We start from the raw sequence: 18,817 nt of genomic DNA on the forward strand, positions 1-18,817 counted from the left end.
GCGGGGAATGGGCAAAGTGAACCCTACGGGAATTACACGGTCACAGGGCAGTTAAGTCTTTCCAGCCTCATGAAAACCCTTGCACCACGTATCCTCAACGTGCATGGCCCCTTCTCAGGGTGGGCAGGCAGTCCACAGACACCCCAGTCCTCAATGCCATGACACAAAGAAAAAATTTTTCTGGATCGATAACAACATAAAGTGCTTGCCGTGATACGTGTAGGCTACTAGTAACTGAGGATAAAGAAACAGGCCTAAGAAAATAATAGTAAATGAACAACTTTGGCGCGGTTGGTTTTTTGTTTGTTTTTTATTGTTTGTTTAGTTACTGTATGGAAACGCGCGCCTTTTGCATGGATGATTAGAGTTACATGTATATGTAAGCTATTGTCAAGACTACGAGAGTTTCAGCATCTCTGCAATCTGCGCTCCCCGAGTCTATGACTATCCAACTCAGACTCAAGTACATGCTCTCTTTCAGTTTTTTTCCTCTACTTTGAGGCCCAAATGGGAACTTATTCCTGCGAAAGTTTTATCTTGCATGCTTGCCTCATAAAAGGGAACCGAGACCCCCCCTGTCCCCAGTGCCCCTTATTACTGATTTGCCGTTGATCCCGATTTTTTTCACCAAATCCTGATTTTTTTACTCTGAAATCCTGATTTTTAGATTTCTTAGAGTGACGGGTCTGCATATGACTAGTAGTTTTAGTGTTATTAGAAGTGCTGTGATTCCAGAAATTTGTAGAAATCCAGTTTTTCCCATGTACCTCTTGTTTTTCCCATATACCCCTTGTTTTTTATCAGTCTTATCAGTGTATGTGTCTTTGTTCATGCCTGATGAAAGTATTTTTTCCTTTATATTAAATTCCAAAAATAAAAATGTTCATTTATTTATTTAAATCATTTATATTTCAGCTCAGAGTATCTGTAAAGTGATGGGTATGAAGTGTTTGCAACAACAGCGACTTGGCTCTGCGCTATCCTGGTTCCTCAAATCAAAGGTACTTCAATGGGCCAAAGTACATAGCAATGCCCACCGAGCGCGTTTTGTTCTGCCGATTTTTGGCCCCCCCAGTGGGGGTGTTTCACGGGACGCACTAACGCAAAGGTTGTTGTCTTCAACCCGCTCTCATGCCGCTTCTCGTGAATGGATATGAATGAAACTTGGCAGCCAATCAGAAAAGAGGTCAATCTAGTAGTATGCAGTTTGACAACATTGTACCCATCCTAGAAGCAGTCGAAAACGTTTGCGAAAGTGGTTGATGTGGTGCGCTTTGAAGATTTTTCGGAGCTGTGATTTGTCAAACTGACTGATACGTTGTACACCATTTTTTTTTATTCCCTTAAAATTTCAAGCTTCTGTGTTTAGCGGTTTTTGCGTAATCTTTAAAAATGTGGGAGTAACTAAGGGAAAAAGCGGCATTGCCATTTGCGAACGACTTGCGGCTGGGAAATTTCCACTGAGTGACGTCATCATCCATCGGTCGCCTCGGGCGCTACAAACGAGGCCCCGCTTATGTGAACCGGAAAGGGGGGGAAGGATACTTGAAAACTAAACCGGGGCCCTGATAACTTGCGTTTGTGTTGCATTTTAGTCACAATACAATAGATGTAGTCATTTTTATTTGCTTGATTGCATGACAGAAGAATAGAAATAGAAAAGCAAACATCTTGAGAACTGGTATGGCATTGTGTTTGCATTATGAAAGCCTATTCCCCCCTCTGGGAAACCACACACTTGGACTCATCCTGTGCGCTCTGTTTGGAAAAGTGAGGCATTAAGATTGTTATTAAAGAGTATGGTACTTATTTAGTCAAGTCTGGGAAGATAGTCCCGTTTATACAATGTTATCGTTCACGCGCGCGTGCATGCGTGTGTGTGTTTGTGCGCGCGCGCGTGAGAGAGAGAGAGAGAGAGGGAGGGGGGGGGGGGGTGTAAATATGTTACATTTATTGTATGAGTTGTAGCCTACACATGCGAAATATTCCCATGACTTGTAAACTATATTATCTGAACGCAACTTAATCTACCACACAATAGGACACTGTCCAACAATGGATATACACAGAGACGATCTTATTTTCTATAACAAAGTATGCATGCTTTTACTAGTAGAGAACTGGATTTATTAGACTAAAAAATCCAGCTCTCTATTTACATTTTTGTGACAAATTGATCCAGAGCATTGCTTGGCAAGGAGGAACCTTTTATGTTGCCAAGTTTCATTCAAATATCATGACTTTGGGAGAACATATGACTGATAATCTTTGTAAATTTGTAAAGAACGCCACTTTTTTACCTGTTAATGTCTTTACAACTCAAAAAGTATGACAGATATTAAAAATCTGACTGCATGACTAGATTCTGCATTAAAAAATGTACTAGACTGCCAAGTTTCATTTACATATTCCAAGAAATAGGCGAGCTATGACAAATATTGTCTCAAAACGCACCGAAAACCGCCACATTTTTACCTATAAACGTCTTCATAACTCAAAAAATAGGATAGCTATGAATAATCTGAAAGCAGGACTAGATTCTGCACTAGAAAATGTACTGGGTTGCCAAGTTTCTTTTAAATACTCCGAGAAATGAGCGAGTTATGACGAATATTGTCTCAAAACTCACCAAAGAACGTCCCATATTTTGGGGGTTTTTCATTATATAAAAGTGTACCAGAAATTAATTGATTAAAAAATCCTTAACTTTTTTGTTTTTTGATGGATTTCAAAAATTAAAAAAGTTCCATGTTTGGTGAAGATAAAGCTACAAAATGCACCTATTTGCAAACACTTTCTGGCAAAAAAAAGGTTTTTCGTGGTCATTGCTAATTAGTACATGCCCAGAGTATTTTCTGCAATTCCACATTTTGATTTGATTTTGTTTGTTCTTCTTTGTTGATGATTCTATTGCAGTAACATTGTGAGCTGTTTTCCTGCCAATGGTGCTGAAGTTCTTGTTGCAACTTTGTCAATACTTAGGCTTAATAAAATAAAGAAGGGCTGAATATGTTTCCATTAAAAACTCTTGCAAAATTGCATCCTTGAGTTTGAAGTACAAAAAAATCTTTATATTCCAAATGAGAAGAGAACTCGTTAAGAAGGCTTTGACTTGAATTAAGAAAATCATTTTCAACATTATCAAAATGAAAGTTCCCAGTCTCTTTGTAATCATAATGTTGATAAGTATAAAGTAAAGGTTTAACCCCCCGGGGCAGTGCCACTGACTGTAGTGTCTTTAGGCCATTCCCAAAGGGGGGACATTTCTCGTTCAAGCACAGTAGAATTGTAAATGGGCTGATTCATGTCACGCTCATAACTGTGCCTGATCTACAACAGGGAACTGCTGCTTTTTCTTTCTTAATCCTTGCTATTGTCATTTTCCTCTACTTCTTTAGTATGTTTGTCACTATCTTGTGACCTGCTATTTCCGGGGTGCCTTGATAGTCAAAGCAGACCTTGTGCTGTTGAAGCTAGAAAGGTGAGCAGAATAAGTCTGATTCCCTATAAAGACTTCTCTGTTGACACCCACCCCTTGGCGCTCATATGACCTTATGCAGTTGCGAGAGTTGTAAAACCCTCTACTATAAAAAAAAAATTAAATTTTTAAAGCAAAAGTTTGTGTGTCCAGTCAGTAGCTGGCACTTTTTATGACAAGGAAAGACATACTTTTGTTTGATTTAATGTACTTGCCAATAAGTTTATGCTGCCTGAATGTAATTCAACACTTATACACCACAAGTCTAGCACAGCCTGCAATCAATCATCTTCGTGGCAGATAGTCTAGCTCAGGTTTTATCAATTAATATTTAAAATGTTCAAAAAAGTAACCAAAGCAAATGTTAGAATGAAAAATAAACCTAATGTCTATAATTAGGTACCAGAAACTAAATTTTCAAAGTAGTTGTATGCCAAGTTTATCAGTTCCATTTGAAAGGCCTATGTCCACTGAGCATTTTGGTACCATTCTTTAACCTCTCAGTCAATTTTAAAGAAAATGGTAGTTGTTTAAAATTGGATCAAATTTGTTAAAGTCGGTCACTGGCTGCAACCCCATGTTTGACAGACAATAAAAGAATACCAAGAGCACTAAACATCTCCACATTAACAGAGTACAATCACTATAACAAATATATGGAGCCTAATTTTTTTCAAGACTGAGATCATTACAAATCAGTATTTTACCGCCTCAAACACGATGATCTGTCATTATTTCGACAAAAACACCGAGCGTTGACCCGGCCGGCGCTGCACCCGCGGCGAGCGAGTCGGCTCTATACTGTAGTGTACCCCGCGTGCGGGGTCACATGCTTTCTGAGTCTCGTGGAAGGATTGATGAAAAATAATTCCAAGGCAATTACTTTATTCTAATAGAAAATAAGCTGATCTTTTATTAGATATATTTTTTAGGCCAGTATTTTACATATTATGGGTAAAAAGTGATCTTTAAACATTTTGACAGTATTTTTAAAAGCTTTCTATTTAGACGCCAAAGGCAAAACATATACCACAGGAAAGCCCGTTTAAAGCTCTACAGTTCTCCGCCAATGAAAAAACGGTATTTAATCATTCCTCGTTCCGCGAAGCATTTGAATGCACCCGTGTCAATTTTTCAACCGGCCGACCACGCATTCCGACCGCGAGGGGTTTCGCTTTCGTCGACGACAGGGTTGGGTTGATTTAAATCAAGTTGATTTAAATCAGTTGATTTTTTTGATTTAAATCAACTTGATTTTTTAAATAAAAATCAGTGATTTAAATCACTTTTGTTAAAAATTAATTTTATTCGCTTTTTACACATTTCAACATTCAGAATCCCTTTCTTTTGTTTCATAAAACAGATATAAGGTTCAGTAGACTAATATAATCATGCTTAAAAGTCTGATTTCCCCCCTTTCACTGTAAAATAATACAGTATTCAGTTTACTTTTTTTTCTCCATAAATTGAAATCAGAGCTGGGTTGATTTAAATCAGTTGATTTTTAAAAAATTTTAATCAATTTGATTTTAAAAATAAAAATCAGTGATTTAAATCACTTTTCAAAAAAATGTATTCAGTTTTTACATATTTAAACTTTCAGAATTCCTTTCCTTGGTTTTATTTTAAACGGATATAAGGTTTAGTAGACTAATATAATCATGCTTAAAAGTCTGCTTTCCCCCTTGTCACTGTAAAATAGTACAGTTCTGAATGTACTTTTTTTTCATAATTGAAAACCAGGGTTGGGTTGATTTAAATCGTGTTGATTTAAATCAGTTGATTTTTTATTTTATTTAAATCAAATTGATTTTAAAAATAAAACTCAGTGATTTAAATCACTTTAAAAAAAGTTTTCTGTTTTTACATCTTTAAACTTTCAGAATTCCTTTCCTTGGTTTTATAAAACAGATATAAGGTTTAGTAGACTAAAATTGCTTAAAAGTCTGCTTCCCCCCTGTCACTGTAAGTAGTAAAATAATACAGTATTCAATTTACTTTTTTTTCATAATTGAAATTAACATTTTCTTTTTCTTTTTAGACAAACACAAGCGCGTGCTCACACACACACACTGTAATAAAATGCAAGTTTATCTATGCATAATTTCCCCCCCCCCCCCCCCCCCCCAACCTTTTAGACTGACATTTTCTTCATTTTTTGTCTGTAGCCATAATTCACTGATTTAGCAGATTAAGGCTTTCTAAAATTGCAGTTGCTTAAATTAATCATTAGTTAAAATAAAGACAATGCATTTTGCACTAAAAGAACATACTTTTAGCCACCCAAAATCCCAAACTGTGTCGACATTTTTTTAAAAATATAAAAAATTTTTAAAATCCGATTTAAATTTTAAAAATCTGATTTAAATTTTAAAATCGGACATAAAAACAACTTACACCATTGTAACGAGGAAAAGCTGAACTTTTACAAGGTGTACGGCACTTGGTGTTTTATAGCGAAAGAGCAAAGAAACAGCGATCGGAATTATCCCGATTTCACCAATACCACGCGGTCGGAAGGCCGCAAGTGCGCGTGAGGCCGTGTTTACGCTACCTACTATAATTACTATAAACAATAATGTCCCTTTAATTCTAGGTTTGAATTATTTAAACTTTAAGTGCAATTTTTAGGATCATCAGAACAAATGAATTTTACTAAATAATTATTGTGAACAGAATGGGACAGTGTTTTTTTTACATTATAACGAAATCGTGTAAGATATCCACCTGTCTAAGACAACCATTTTTCTCCTCGACAATGGGTGACCGTCTTAGACAAGTTTGGATGGACATTTGCAAATGTGCCAAAGGTACATAGACGGGAACATGTTCTGGGATTAAAAAAAGGTTCATATAATAAATTTCCCAACTCTTTTTGTTTTCTTTTCTTTTTTGTATAAAGCTTGTCAACTATTTTGATTTCATTGCCATAGTTACTAATAAGCATTTGATTTATGTCAATGAGAGAAGTGCTTGCAAATATAAAATGTATTTTATATTAGTAATGGAGAGTCAGAAGTTCTGGAAACATGATCAATTGATATGTCTGCTCGAAAGTTTTGGACAAATGTGATAGGGCTGTAAAGTGTTAATAAATAACTCATAAGTAAAGTTACATTTTCCTCCTCAAGTTAAAAAAAAGCTTATTACACCTGATGTTGAGTGAACTTTTCATCCCCTATCCCCATTCTATCAGTTCAATATTTTATCTTCTTTCCTTTCAGGATGCAACAGTCATCAAACAAATCACTGAAAAGTAAGTTTCTTCCCTTTTTGTGAGTTTTGTTAAGATCGTCTTATTTCTTTATTTGGAGAGGACATTTTAATTGGATTTTTCAAAAGTTTTTAAAAACATTTACGGTTTGACTTTGCTCAGAGAGATTTGTTCATGGTTGTGGTTCCAGGTAAGCTAGAGGCCTAGCTGAGACAGGCATATTTTGACGCTGCATTTGCAAGGGAATTTCAGCTCTAGGTCGTGCGTTTGAGTCCTTTCATCACGTCCTCCTCTCCATCACTGATCCTTCAGGCAGTTTCAAACCTGGGTGTTACCCCCCAGGGCAGTGCTACTGACTGAAATGTCTTTAGGCCATTCCCAAATGGGGGACATTAACATGTTCTTATGCACCGTCGGAACTGTAAATGGGCTGATTCGTCAATGTCATGCTCATAACTGTGCCTGAACTACAGCTGGGAACTGCTGCTTTTTCTTTTACCTCTACTTCTTTTGTATGTTTGTCACACCGGCTATTTCGGGGGTGCCTTGATAGTCGAAGCAGACTTTGTGCAGTTGAAGCTAGAGAGGTGAGCAGAGTAAGCCTGATTCCCTGTAAAGACTTCTCTGTTGACATCCACCCCTTGGCACTCGTATGACCTTATGCAGTTGCGAGCGTCGTAAAATCTCCCCTAAAACTAAACTAAAACCTGGGTGTAGCCTGCTTGACAGTTTACCTTTAGGCAATGCAGTCTGCTGGAAGCTGTAACCAGTGGCTTAGCTTGTGCCTTAGCTTGTGCCTTAGTTCAACAAACTGTGCTGATTATATATTTTGTTTACTTACTTCCTTTTGTTATAAGCTGTTTTTATGTCATATTTATATTTATTTCAAGAGGATGCCACTGGTAGGTCCTATTCCTACTTCCTTTTTTTCCCTCTGTTGGTTCTATCTGTCTGCCTGTCTTATTTTTCCTTGCACCAAGTGGCCATTATGGTGTAGATATGCCACTTGTTGTACACATAAAAAACCGACATTTTTTCTTTGAAATAATTTATGAGGATCCCGTATCTTGTACTAAAGCTAACTTTGTGCAACAGATAATGACTTTTCATTTGGTATTTATAGTAACATAACTACAATATGCAAATTTTAAAGCCACAATTCTTTTAACAATAGAACATGTGTACTAGTTGGGTGTGTGATGTCTCCTCCAGGTTTCTAAATGAGTACTGCGAGCAGGGCAAGTTTTCCCATTTAGATCTGATTGACCATCTTGGACCTTCAATGTTGGTGGCCAACAGCCTCACATTTCTGGGTGAGTGAGCATCCACGTTTTTCCTTAGGTAGAAAGGCTGCTGCTACTGCTTTTTATGAGATATGGAATGCTTCAAATCCTTTTTTTTTCTTGTATGAAAATGTATGGTCACCATTTGGTGTGTGATGGCAACATTGTTTGTTTTTGGGGGCTTTTTATAGTTATTTTGGGTTTGTTTTTGTTTTTTTTCAAGTTGTCAAGCTGTATAGAAATTCTACCATTGTGTTTGCCCATAAAGTCTACTTGAAGTCAATCTCTGTCTTGTAGCTAGCTGGTAAATGTGTACTAAATCCCTTAAATGCAAGAAAAAGGTCTGTTTTTGTTTTGGGTTTTTTTTTTGTTGGGGGAGGGGGTAGGGTTTGTTTTGTATATATTCATGATAGGGTGATCACATTTGCATAGCAATAACTAATACTTGCATTACACTACTTACCGAAGCAATTCTCAGTTATATTTTCCTTTTGGTTGATTTTTCTTTTTTTTTCAGCCAAGTACAGAGAATTCCACACATTGTACGACAGTGGAGATGTTCACACGGCTACCTCTCTCCTACTCTCTTTGATTTCATCGAGACTTGCCCCCAAATCGTAAGGGAAAATGTTACCTGTAACCACTGATTTCTGCTGGGATAATAAATAAATGTGGTCTTTGCGGTTATTCAGAATTAATGCTCAATTTTTCCAGAGAGTAAATTTTTTCTTAGGTCTTGTCAAAGGTCCCGCTGTTCTAAAATAATTTTTTGCTTCTGTTAATCTTGCTAATACTACTGGGGTCATTGGTAAATGTACTGTACTTGGACTGGAGAGACTGATGGCAGTATGAATGAAGTAACTTATTGCAGGGTGAAGACAAAGAGCAAAGAGAATCAACTATTTCAATTAGTAGCAATACTGAGAAAAATTTGTGGAAAAATGAAGACTGCTTCTCGTTTAAAGTAATTTTAAAATGTGGTCGTAACAAGTGCAACAAAGTCTCTCTAAGTAGGCACTGTGAATGTGCATTAATTTTATTTTTTTTTGTCATTAGGTTTTGGATGACAATGCTTTTGGATGCATTACCTCTACTCAATTTGGAAAAGGTAAGATTTTGGCTCATTTGTCAGGTGGTATTACTGAGTAACAGAATGGAATCGAAATTGAAAGTTTTTGATTATGAAAATGGTCAAATGCGAATATAAAAAGACAGAAAGGGTAAGGCAGGTGTTACGGATTAATTGTTTAGCTGTTTACTGATTGCATCGCAGAGAAGCCTTGCACTCAACTATCAGGTAGGTTGTCGCAGAAAGACGATTGCATCATGGATTCTATTGATCCTTTCACTGATTCTTTTTTGTCCCTTGCACCCTGTAGATTTATTATAAATAAAAAGAGGTTTTCCTGTTTACCCAATGAATCGTACATTTTTTGGACTAATAACGTGTGTTGTTGTGATGTCCCAAATTCACACCTGCCTCGTAGTCATAGAGAAAAAAAGATGTCAGTAGGCTACTGCTGCAACTTATTTATTAATGTCCTGTCTCGCAGCACCAAAGTGAACTAGAGCCTGTCTTTTGTGGACTTTGTATTGGAAACGCATCTATTTCAAAATATAAAGTGCCAGTAATTGCTGCTTTCTTCCTCACTTTAGCGGATGCTTAACACATTACGCCCTAAGGGTCTGGACGGGAAGTCCATTGTTAGATCCTAAGCAAGGGGAAGGAACCCACCTCCCGTGAATACAAGCCTTTAAAAAGCGCATTTTAAAAATACTTAACAAATTCCAAAAATCCTGAAAAAATAAAAGTTAAAATGAATAATGAATGTAGTTTCAGAAAAATATAACTTTATGTATGCGCAAATTGTTGGAAATGTTCTAACTTTAGTTCAATCGGGGTGTCTGACCCATACTCTCACTCTCAGCCTCGCAGTTGGGCCCTAGATCTAAATTCTAGATTTTCTACGTCTTGTCAATCTGAATCACCCCAAACTCTTGCTACGTTTTCATCAAAATCTGAGTCATCTGATTTGTCATATGCTTGTTTTTGCTCAAATCCATCGTTATTTCCTATTTCGAACTCAATTGTGTTGCTTTTCAACAAGTCGAGACCTCTACGAAGTGTTGGTAACGCGATCGCTTTTCTATCGGCTCTAATACTAAAATTGCTGGCCCGAAAAATTTTGTTTCGGTATCAAACGAAAGAAGAAATTTTTTGCAATAGCTATGCAAATCAAAATCTCGGCCCCAGAGTCTCGTCAGGGCGAGACTTCGTTTCTAAAGATGCTAGGTCAGCGCTGGCGAGTCAGGGTGGAGCACGCAAGGGAATTCCCGGGCGAGTTAGGGTGTAATGTGTTAATGGCCACTTCAATCATGTGTTTTGCTCCAGCCATGAAGGAAAATAGAAAGTACTGGTAGTACTGACTATGATGTCAAAATAGACATGTTTTTCTTTCAGTGCAACTTTTTTCCTAGTTTGTTCGGTCTGTGTTGTGCTAACGCCTTACACAAAAGAACAACTTACCTCCTTCTTGTAATAGTTTGTGTCCAGTGAAGTGTCCCAGGAAGACCTGCAAACCTTGAGGAATGAAATGATTTGTGGCTTTTTTCAGGTGGCTCTTGGTGTCCAACAAACGTATGAAATGATGCACTGCCTGGACGAACTCCAAAGAGATGGAGAGTCAAATCAAAAAGTAAGTAGAAGATAAATCAGCATTTTCTTTCAAATTCTAGTCCCAAGGCCTTTGATTGCTGTGTCATAGCTGTAAATCTGGCATAACTTAGTCAGTCTATGTTTGGAAACTTTGTGGAAATGTTAGTTACAATTTTAGACTGAATAAGACATTGTTTACGTAGGTTTCTAACCTGAACTTATCAGTTAGGAATTTCCCCAAACTCCTTTTGTATTATTGATTATTGTGACAAATGGTGGTTTTCCTAACCATTGTACTTTCTGCATCTTGATGGAATCGTGTATACCAGTTTGTTGTAACATTTTGATGAAATGAATTAAGACTTGGAAACAATAAATGAGTGTTTCAAGGGACTTTGACAGTCAGACTAAAACTTTTACCAATGAAATTGTGACGATAAGATGCTATGATAAGTTTTTCGAGCATTTTATATGTTATCCGTAATGTTTTGTGTGAATTTACACAGAGCTTATTGATCAAGTGTTACTGAGTATAATGTTTTGTCGGGTCCCCTCCCCCCCTCCAGAATTTTACAGATACTGCCCTTGACAAGCTGAAAATGCTGAGAATGGCCCTCACAAAAAACCTATCAAGAGCCATAATTGAAGAGGGATCCATCAAAGTGAACTCATGAACGTAAATTTCTGTCCACTCATCATATTCTTTTTCTTATGTGAAACAAACTTTCCTGTTTATTGTTTGTTCTTTTTTTTTGGTCCTGCAGTAAGACTGGCTAGTATTCAACAATTTTATGAGAATCTGAATGTTTTGTTGCATGTTTTGGTTGTGTGTTTTTTTGTGCTAAGCTCGGGCAGCTTAGATGCATTCAAAGGGATTTTGTGGATTTTTTTTCTTTAAAAAAGCAAATCTTTTAATTCCATCCTTCTTAACTTTCATGCATAATTGTCAGCGAGTTAGGGGTGGAGGAGGCACAAACAGGTTGTCTTGTTTTCTTTGTACTCACATAGCTGGGGGAGAGGCATAAAAGGTGCACCTTCGCTCACATTTCACAACACTTAACTGCTGTTGCTGCTGAGGCAAGAAACCCATGTCTACTTGCAAAAAGAAGACCCTTACTCTACAAGAACAGATATACACAAGTTAATGAACTACATTCAGCAAGAGCCATTGCAAAACTGTTAAAAGGCAAGAAAGTGCAAATTCAAGAAATAATGAAAACTAACAACCAAAATAACTAAAACCTCCCCTTTACCCCCTCCCTCCAAAAGTAAAAACATATTGATGGGCCTTGCGGCAGTCCAAAGCCTCCGACCACCACCAGTTGAAACCTCAGCAAGACTTTTTCTCCCCCTTCATTTTGATCTTAGACAACCACTTTTTGCTCCAGAATGGTGGATTGTCTTGGACTGGTTCAACTGTAAATTCAATTTCATTCTCTACCATGTATTTTTGTTTCCCTGAGGCATACAATGGAAACCTGATATAACAGGGATGGTGGGACCAGAGAAAAAGTCCTGTTATATCAGATCCCTGTTAAATCAGAAATGGAAGGGAAGTAAACATTTGTGGACTAATCCATCCGCAAGTACACCGCAGCCCTTTCTCATAGTCATGTGGAACGATGTCTGCAGCACACCGTAGCCCTCTCTCGCTTCCCCCGCTGCGTGTGCTCACGATGGCGTGGCTTGCGTGGGCTTGCTCCTTCACTGCATTACTCTCTCTCTCTCTCTCTCTCTCTCTCTCTCTCCATAGCTGCCACTTTCCCGCTAAATAGCGGAAACTCCGCTACATCTAGCTTTTCCCGCAACTTTCCTCCTTCCTCCGCTGGACCGCTCTTGGTCGCAAATTTCATACTTTTCCCCCCCGCGGAAAACACCGAACCGGGAGAGAGACGAAAACGCGGTTTGCGCATGTCCGCCCGTAGTTTTCTACTTCCGTTGTTCTAGGCCCAGCGGCCAGCGCTAGTTTCACATTGTTTATTGTTGTGGAGCAACACAGTGTCGATCGGCCATCGAAACGTTAGCGCGCCGAGTTGTCATTGAAATTGGCGGAAAACCGAGAGAAATTGATTCAGAATGCAAAAATAAAAGGAGCTGGAATGAGAAAGAAACAGCCGGTGTGTGACTTGAAAAGTTCATTACAAAACTGAACTAGCCGTTTTTTGCAAAAGAAATCGCGGCCCGCAGCACTCCTGAACAATTGCGGTCCCGTTTATTTACATGACAGCTATTGGGGCGTGAATCTAGATCTAGATTTAGATCTAGAAAATCTGTCTCTAGATATAATCTAGATCTACACATATTTAGATATATCTAGATTAGATAGCCTAGGCTATAATTTTAATTCAGTTTAGATCTCTAAATAAGAAACACACTACTACAGGGGCACTAAGTGCAAACGGGACCGCAATTGTACAGGAGTGACTGCATCCTTGATCCGATACTGCTCTACGTCTATGTATGTACAAGTACAAGTTTAAAGTGAAAGAAATCTTTTTATGAGACACCAGCTGGCAAAAAACACTGGATTTTTTGTCACCAAGTCCAAACTGTGTCAAATTGACTCGAATGCTTGTTAGTCAACTTACTGCCTTTATGTTTTTGGGTTTTTTTTCAAATACTTTTTAATTCAGTTGCATATGGTTCACAATATGACAGTTTTCCCTTCCAAAACCGTAGGCTAGATTTTCCAGTATATATTGCCTCTGGATCTCACTGGTTTCGGAGAGCGCGCGTACGCCTTCACGTGAATTTCCTCCTTTTTAAAAATTTCTGAGTGGCAGCTATGTCTCTCTCTCTCTCTCTCTCTCTCTCTCTCTCTCTCTCTCTCTCTCTCTCTCTCTCTCTCTCTCTCTCTCTCACTCTCTCTCTCTCTCTCTCTCTCTCTCTCTCTCTCTCTCTCACTCTCTCTCTCTCTCTCTCTCTCTCTCTCTCTCTCTCTCTCTCACTCTTACTTTTTAAACATTGTTAACGAGCCTTTGTACCATAACTGTTTGGGCTCCAATGAGACCCTGTTATTACCGATAACTTTTAATAGAGACAAAGAGTGGGAAAAAACGGGGATTTAAAAAATCTGTTATCACCAGATCCCTGTTATTACTGAGTCTGTTAATATATGGTTTCCACTGTATTTGTTTACCCTGTATTTTGGAATCAAATCCTTAAAGTTTAACCAAAAAAGTGTGTGGAGTGGGGTACAGTGATGTGGGGTACCTGATGGACCCATACGCAGTCTTGAACGAGACTACCTTTACCCATCTGTGCACCAAACACATGCCTCGGTGTACAGAACAGCAATGTATCTTGCAATCAATACACTAGAGCTCAGATGCTCAGCAGAGGGGGGGGGGGGGGGGGGGGGCAGGCATAGCTTGAAGGTTGAGTACTCTTTTTAGTACCAGTAGTTCTTTCCTGTCACCAAACATCTTCAAAAGGCAACTGAGCAAACAAGATTTTCCCTGACTTACTGAAAATGTTGAATTAGTAAATAAAGTATGATAAATCCTGCCATTGCACATTGTAAATAAACCTCTCCATGTTAAAATGTGTATTTTACTGGTAACGTTTGTATCAGGATCAATAAATAATATTGCATTTTGGAATATTGTTGGGTTGTTTTAACTTGACGGGAAAAGATTTATTCTATTATTATTGTGTCTTTCATTTTGTGTGTTTCTCTTTAGGCTCTGTCTTCCTCACACAACAGCTCTAGGTTGCTTACTGGTTTGTTCACAATAAATGTTGGGTAATTTTGGGTTCTTACCTGTTCTTTTTTTTTTTCAATATATTTTATAATTATAAATCGTCACATTTTGAGTTTGCTCTAACATTAACATTTGAGCCAGTTTCTTTCTCTCCTTCCTTCCTCACTACTGTAACTTGTACAGTAGTCTCCGCCTAAACGCACGCCATACAAAAGCACGCTCCACTCAAACGCACGCTTTCGTCATCTGACAGGTTTTTTGCTATATAATTTAGACGTACAAAAGCACGGTCACTCCCTCTAAACGTATGCTCCGATCCGCGAAACACGCCGACAACTTAAGCTTGGCAAGGGGGAATTTTTACTACAACCTGAACAGCCTGCATAAGACAAGCCTAGAATTTACTAGAAAACAGGATATTTGGTGAGAATGCTCCTCACACCGTACAAAGAGAGTGATGGACAGCATTTTCACACCCTACTTTCCACTGACGCATAGGTCTCGGTCTAGGGCTGGTCGGTTAAATGTTGGGGGGGAAGGGGACTGAAAAGTTTTTTGATTGGTCCTTGGAAATGTATCTTTGAGAGAAGGTTTCTGACTGGTGTTTGAGTGACTGCGTGTAATGTTTAGTTAGATCTAGGCCTGATGCGCGACACGCGTAAATGCTGTAAAACCCTAGACAGGCCTCTATAAGTTTAAAGAGTAGCCAAGTAAGCCTAATAATAAGCTGCGATCGAAGAATTTATAACGTAGGCCTACTTGTTCAACGAATCACAAGAGAAAATGTTTCTCTGAACGCAGAGAGTGATTCTGCATGAATTTATGGTCGTGGCTGGTCCGTTGTCTCTATGACTATGACCAACAGTTTCCTCTTAGGCTATCTGTTCCCGATGTTTATAGTGCATATTTATTTCATGGAGTCTGTCTCCCCCCCCCCCCTTTCAACGCCTTTGTATTCTTAACCCCTGTCGCGGAATCCTTCACAAAACAGTCACGTGTCGTCACATTATCTGCCAAAATGACCCCCTCCTCCAAGGGAGGTCACTAGAGTAATAAGGAATTGAGATGACTGCGTCCCTTCCTCCCTTTGCAAAGGTTCATGTAAACGCACGCTCCGCATAAACACATGCTGAGGAGCCCTCTCGAGCAGCGTGCGTTTAGGCGGAGACTACTGTAACCTCATTGTGTGTGCTTCTTCTTCTTCCTCGTTCTCAACGACAGCAGCTAGACAGTCAGTCCGATGTCGCGCCCAAACTGCAGTCCGCTTCAAATCTGAGAGACTACCATAGAGCTTTCTCTCAAGGGAGTCACCTTCTGCCACGTCTGTGTACGAAGGGTGGCGTAGCGCGGGCAGTGCTGAAGGATATGGTTGGCATCCTCTTGGTCGTGTCCACATTCACAGATCGCGGACTCTCCCACTTTGAATTTAGTGTGCATATTGGCATATGGTGTTTGTTGAGTCTGTTGTGGTTACAACAGAGTCGAAATATTGTGACCTGGTCTGCTCTATTTAGTATGTTGTAGGGGTCACCTCTGTTGTGTTTAGGGTGGGATCTTTATTGTGTGAACAAATAAGTAAGTTTTAGCTCATGGAAGCTATGTGTGTCCTGTTTCCGTTTGTGTCTGGCTTGTTTAGCTACTGTGTGCCAAAACATTATATCGAGAGTGGGAGTGGGTGGTCGGCACATGCTCCGAGTCTGATACAAGGTGGAACTGCTGGAGGTGGTCTTACTGATACTGAATGTTGTGCACCGGACTGAACATTTTTAATTTGTCATTCAAAAACAATTTAAATCGGTCAACGTCATAACCAGTCCAAGAATACTGCTGCCATGAACAGGGACAATAAAGTGCGTGTGTTGTATCTCACCAGCGAATTATACAATAAGAAGAAACAAGAATTCCCAAACAAATTATGTTGTCATATCTTTTATTTGAATCTCTGATACTGATAGCAAAAATATCTTTGAGCAGTAAACTGAACATAATGCAACAATGATCGACCGACAAGTAGATTGTATGCGCACACGTGACACAGAAGCATCTGGATTACAATACGTCATACCAAAGATTCTGCACTACAGGAAAGTTCACTCCTTTCTTTAAGCAACTAAAAGAAACGTTTGAGAAGCATCCTCAAAATTGCCAGAGGCGCCATCTGAAAAAAAGTTTTTTAGTAGAGGTTTTACAGCGCTCGCTCGCAACTGCATAAAGTCATATGAGCGCCAAGGGGTGGATATCAACAGAGAAGTCTTTACAGGGAATCAGACATACTCTGACCACCTCTCTAGTTTCAACAGCACACAGTCTGCTTCGACTATCAAGGCACCCCGGAAATAGCGGGTCACAAGAGTGTGACAAACATACAAAAGAAGTAGAGGAAAATGACGATAGGATTAGGAAAGAAAAAGCAGCAGTTCCCTGTTGTAATTCAGGCACAGTTATGAGCATGACATTGTTAGATCAGCCCATTTACAATTCTACTGTGTACTAGTACGAGAAATGTTCCCCCTTTGGGAATGGCCTAAAGACACTTCAGTCAGTGGCACTGCCCGCGGGGGGTAGGCCTATGAAAAAAAAGTGTTTAGTCGGCGAAGTATTAGAAATTTATATATATGAATATGAGGGTAACAATAACATTGTTACTATGCTCTCACTCTCATCCCAGTTTCATGCCATAAAAAAATGTTACAATTGTTTTATTTAGAACTTAAGATAAATGTAGCAACAGATGAAGCAGTTGTGGACCTAATAAAATAATTTATTGCCTTGTTAGATCTCGATTTATCAATGCCACTGTTCACTGCTCTTTTGGATAAGTAGAGACAGTGTGACGGAGGACTTGAGTGGATTACTGCCATTCACCGGTAGTTGGTCAGAATGTTTCTAGACTTTGCATCTGTCAGGCATACAAATCTTGTAGGTCATTGATTCTAAATAAGCTTCACAAGTTTTAGGGAGACTTATTGACACAGAGTGTTTGGAAATCGTGCAATACAGAAAAGGTAAAAGACAACCAAGTACATGTACTCAGACAGGGCAACTGAAGACTGCTGCAAATTGTTCCTCTTCGGAGGGGAACAGTTAACTTTGGTTAATTATCTTTAAATGAGCTTGGAAGACCATTATAATGCCAATTGACACACTACACGGTATGGAATTACAATTTTTTAAACATTTAAAATTGTTTTTCAAACTAAAAGATGGGCTTTTTTTCACAAGAAACGAAAGAAAGCTCTAAAACTGCGTCAGTGGAGCCACCTGAAAATTAGTGTAGATTGGACGCTTTTCTGGAGTCGCGAACATCTTGCAATACAGGATCCTAGGTTCTACCCATAAACATTGAACTTATAAAAAGAATAATAAAAGACAACTTTGCGACCGATCTGGCCACTGAGTGCCTGTACACTGTATGCCTGTCTGTGTTGCCTTGTTCAAGACCATTTAATATGACATGTCCCTTACATTTTGATTCACTGTCAAGAGAGAAATGAAACATAATTTGGTGAAGTCTGCTGACACTTATGAGGTCACTGGCAGACATGCATGAAAGGACTTATCACAATGCAACATATGCAAAGAATGGAAGTGGCTAAATTTTTAGACCGAAAGCAAGACAGACAAAAATTTTTGTGAAAATGAAAACTGTGATTGTCAATGGTAGTTGTTTTAAATTTGATGTTAAAAATGAGTTGGTGGGTGGTTGGAGGGCCCCACTGGTAGGTCCTACTTCTTTACTTTCCCTTTGTTGTTTCTGTCTGTCTGACCTTTTCCCAGCACTAAATGACCACATTGTGTCGATGTGCTTCTCTTTCCTCAAGCAAGCAAGTAATAAGTTGGCAGTTTCCATGAATCATCATCATTCCGTGCCTTGCCCACTGGCGTGGGCGATCATGGACCTCCACTTCACTCTATCTTGCCTTGCAGCAATGGTGTCTGTTGTTCTTGCTGCTCCGATCCATGTTGTTATCTTGTCCAGTATCTTTTCCCTCTGTCTGCCTATGCCTCTCTTTCCATCAAACTTGCCTGTTGTTACAATATTCTCCAATGCTTCTTTCCGCATTGTGTGTCCAAAGAAATTTGCCTGTCGCTTTCGAATATTCGTCTTAAGCTGTCTTCTGCAATTTGCTTCAACAAAGACTTCTTCATTTGTTTTTCTAGCTGTCCATGAATACATGTTGGAAAAATTCCTTTGTCTTGAGTGCACTCGGTCATGGTAAGAAAGAAACAAACCACAGACACCAATGATCTGCTTGTGTAAATCGAGGCCAGCACCGCTTCACCTTGGTACTCCTATTCGCATTAATGCTTATAATATTCACAGCCACAGATGTAATAGTTATAGTAATAGACTGGATTTCTATTATAGCACTCTTATCTCATACAACAAGTATAGAGCTTGCTGTCAAGCGGGGGTATGCGCTATATAGTTGTTCCCGCATTTGATCCCAATATTGGGGATTACCTTGTAGTGAGACAACT

The 18,817-nt window shown here is 38.9% G+C and overlaps 1 protein-coding gene across 1 annotated transcript in view; it reads left to right on the forward strand.

Annotated features, from left to right (window-relative positions):
* LOC101861794 (nuclear pore complex protein Nup85) overlaps positions 1 to 11,841 on the forward strand; it is a 35,626-nt gene extending 23,785 nt beyond the window's left edge. The window contains exons 16-22 of the mRNA XM_005093806.3: positions 916 to 1,001; positions 6,703 to 6,734; positions 7,905 to 8,005; positions 8,493 to 8,592; positions 9,032 to 9,083; positions 10,591 to 10,671; positions 11,198 to 11,841. Of these exons, the coding sequence (XP_005093863.1) occupies positions 916 to 1,001; positions 6,703 to 6,734; positions 7,905 to 8,005; positions 8,493 to 8,592; positions 9,032 to 9,083; positions 10,591 to 10,671; positions 11,198 to 11,305 (560 nt within the window). The 3' untranslated portion in view covers positions 11,306 to 11,841. The remainder of the gene's footprint in view (positions 1 to 915; positions 1,002 to 6,702; positions 6,735 to 7,904; positions 8,006 to 8,492; positions 8,593 to 9,031; positions 9,084 to 10,590; positions 10,672 to 11,197) is intronic.
* Positions 11,842 to 18,817: the final 6,976 nt, after the last annotated feature.

This window comes from Aplysia californica, unplaced genomic scaffold (genome assembly GCF_000002075.1).
Source record: "Aplysia californica isolate F4 #8 unplaced genomic scaffold, AplCal3.0 scaffold00069, whole genome shotgun sequence".
In the NCBI taxonomy this organism is placed as follows: domain Eukaryota; kingdom Metazoa; phylum Mollusca; class Gastropoda; order Aplysiida; family Aplysiidae; genus Aplysia; species Aplysia californica.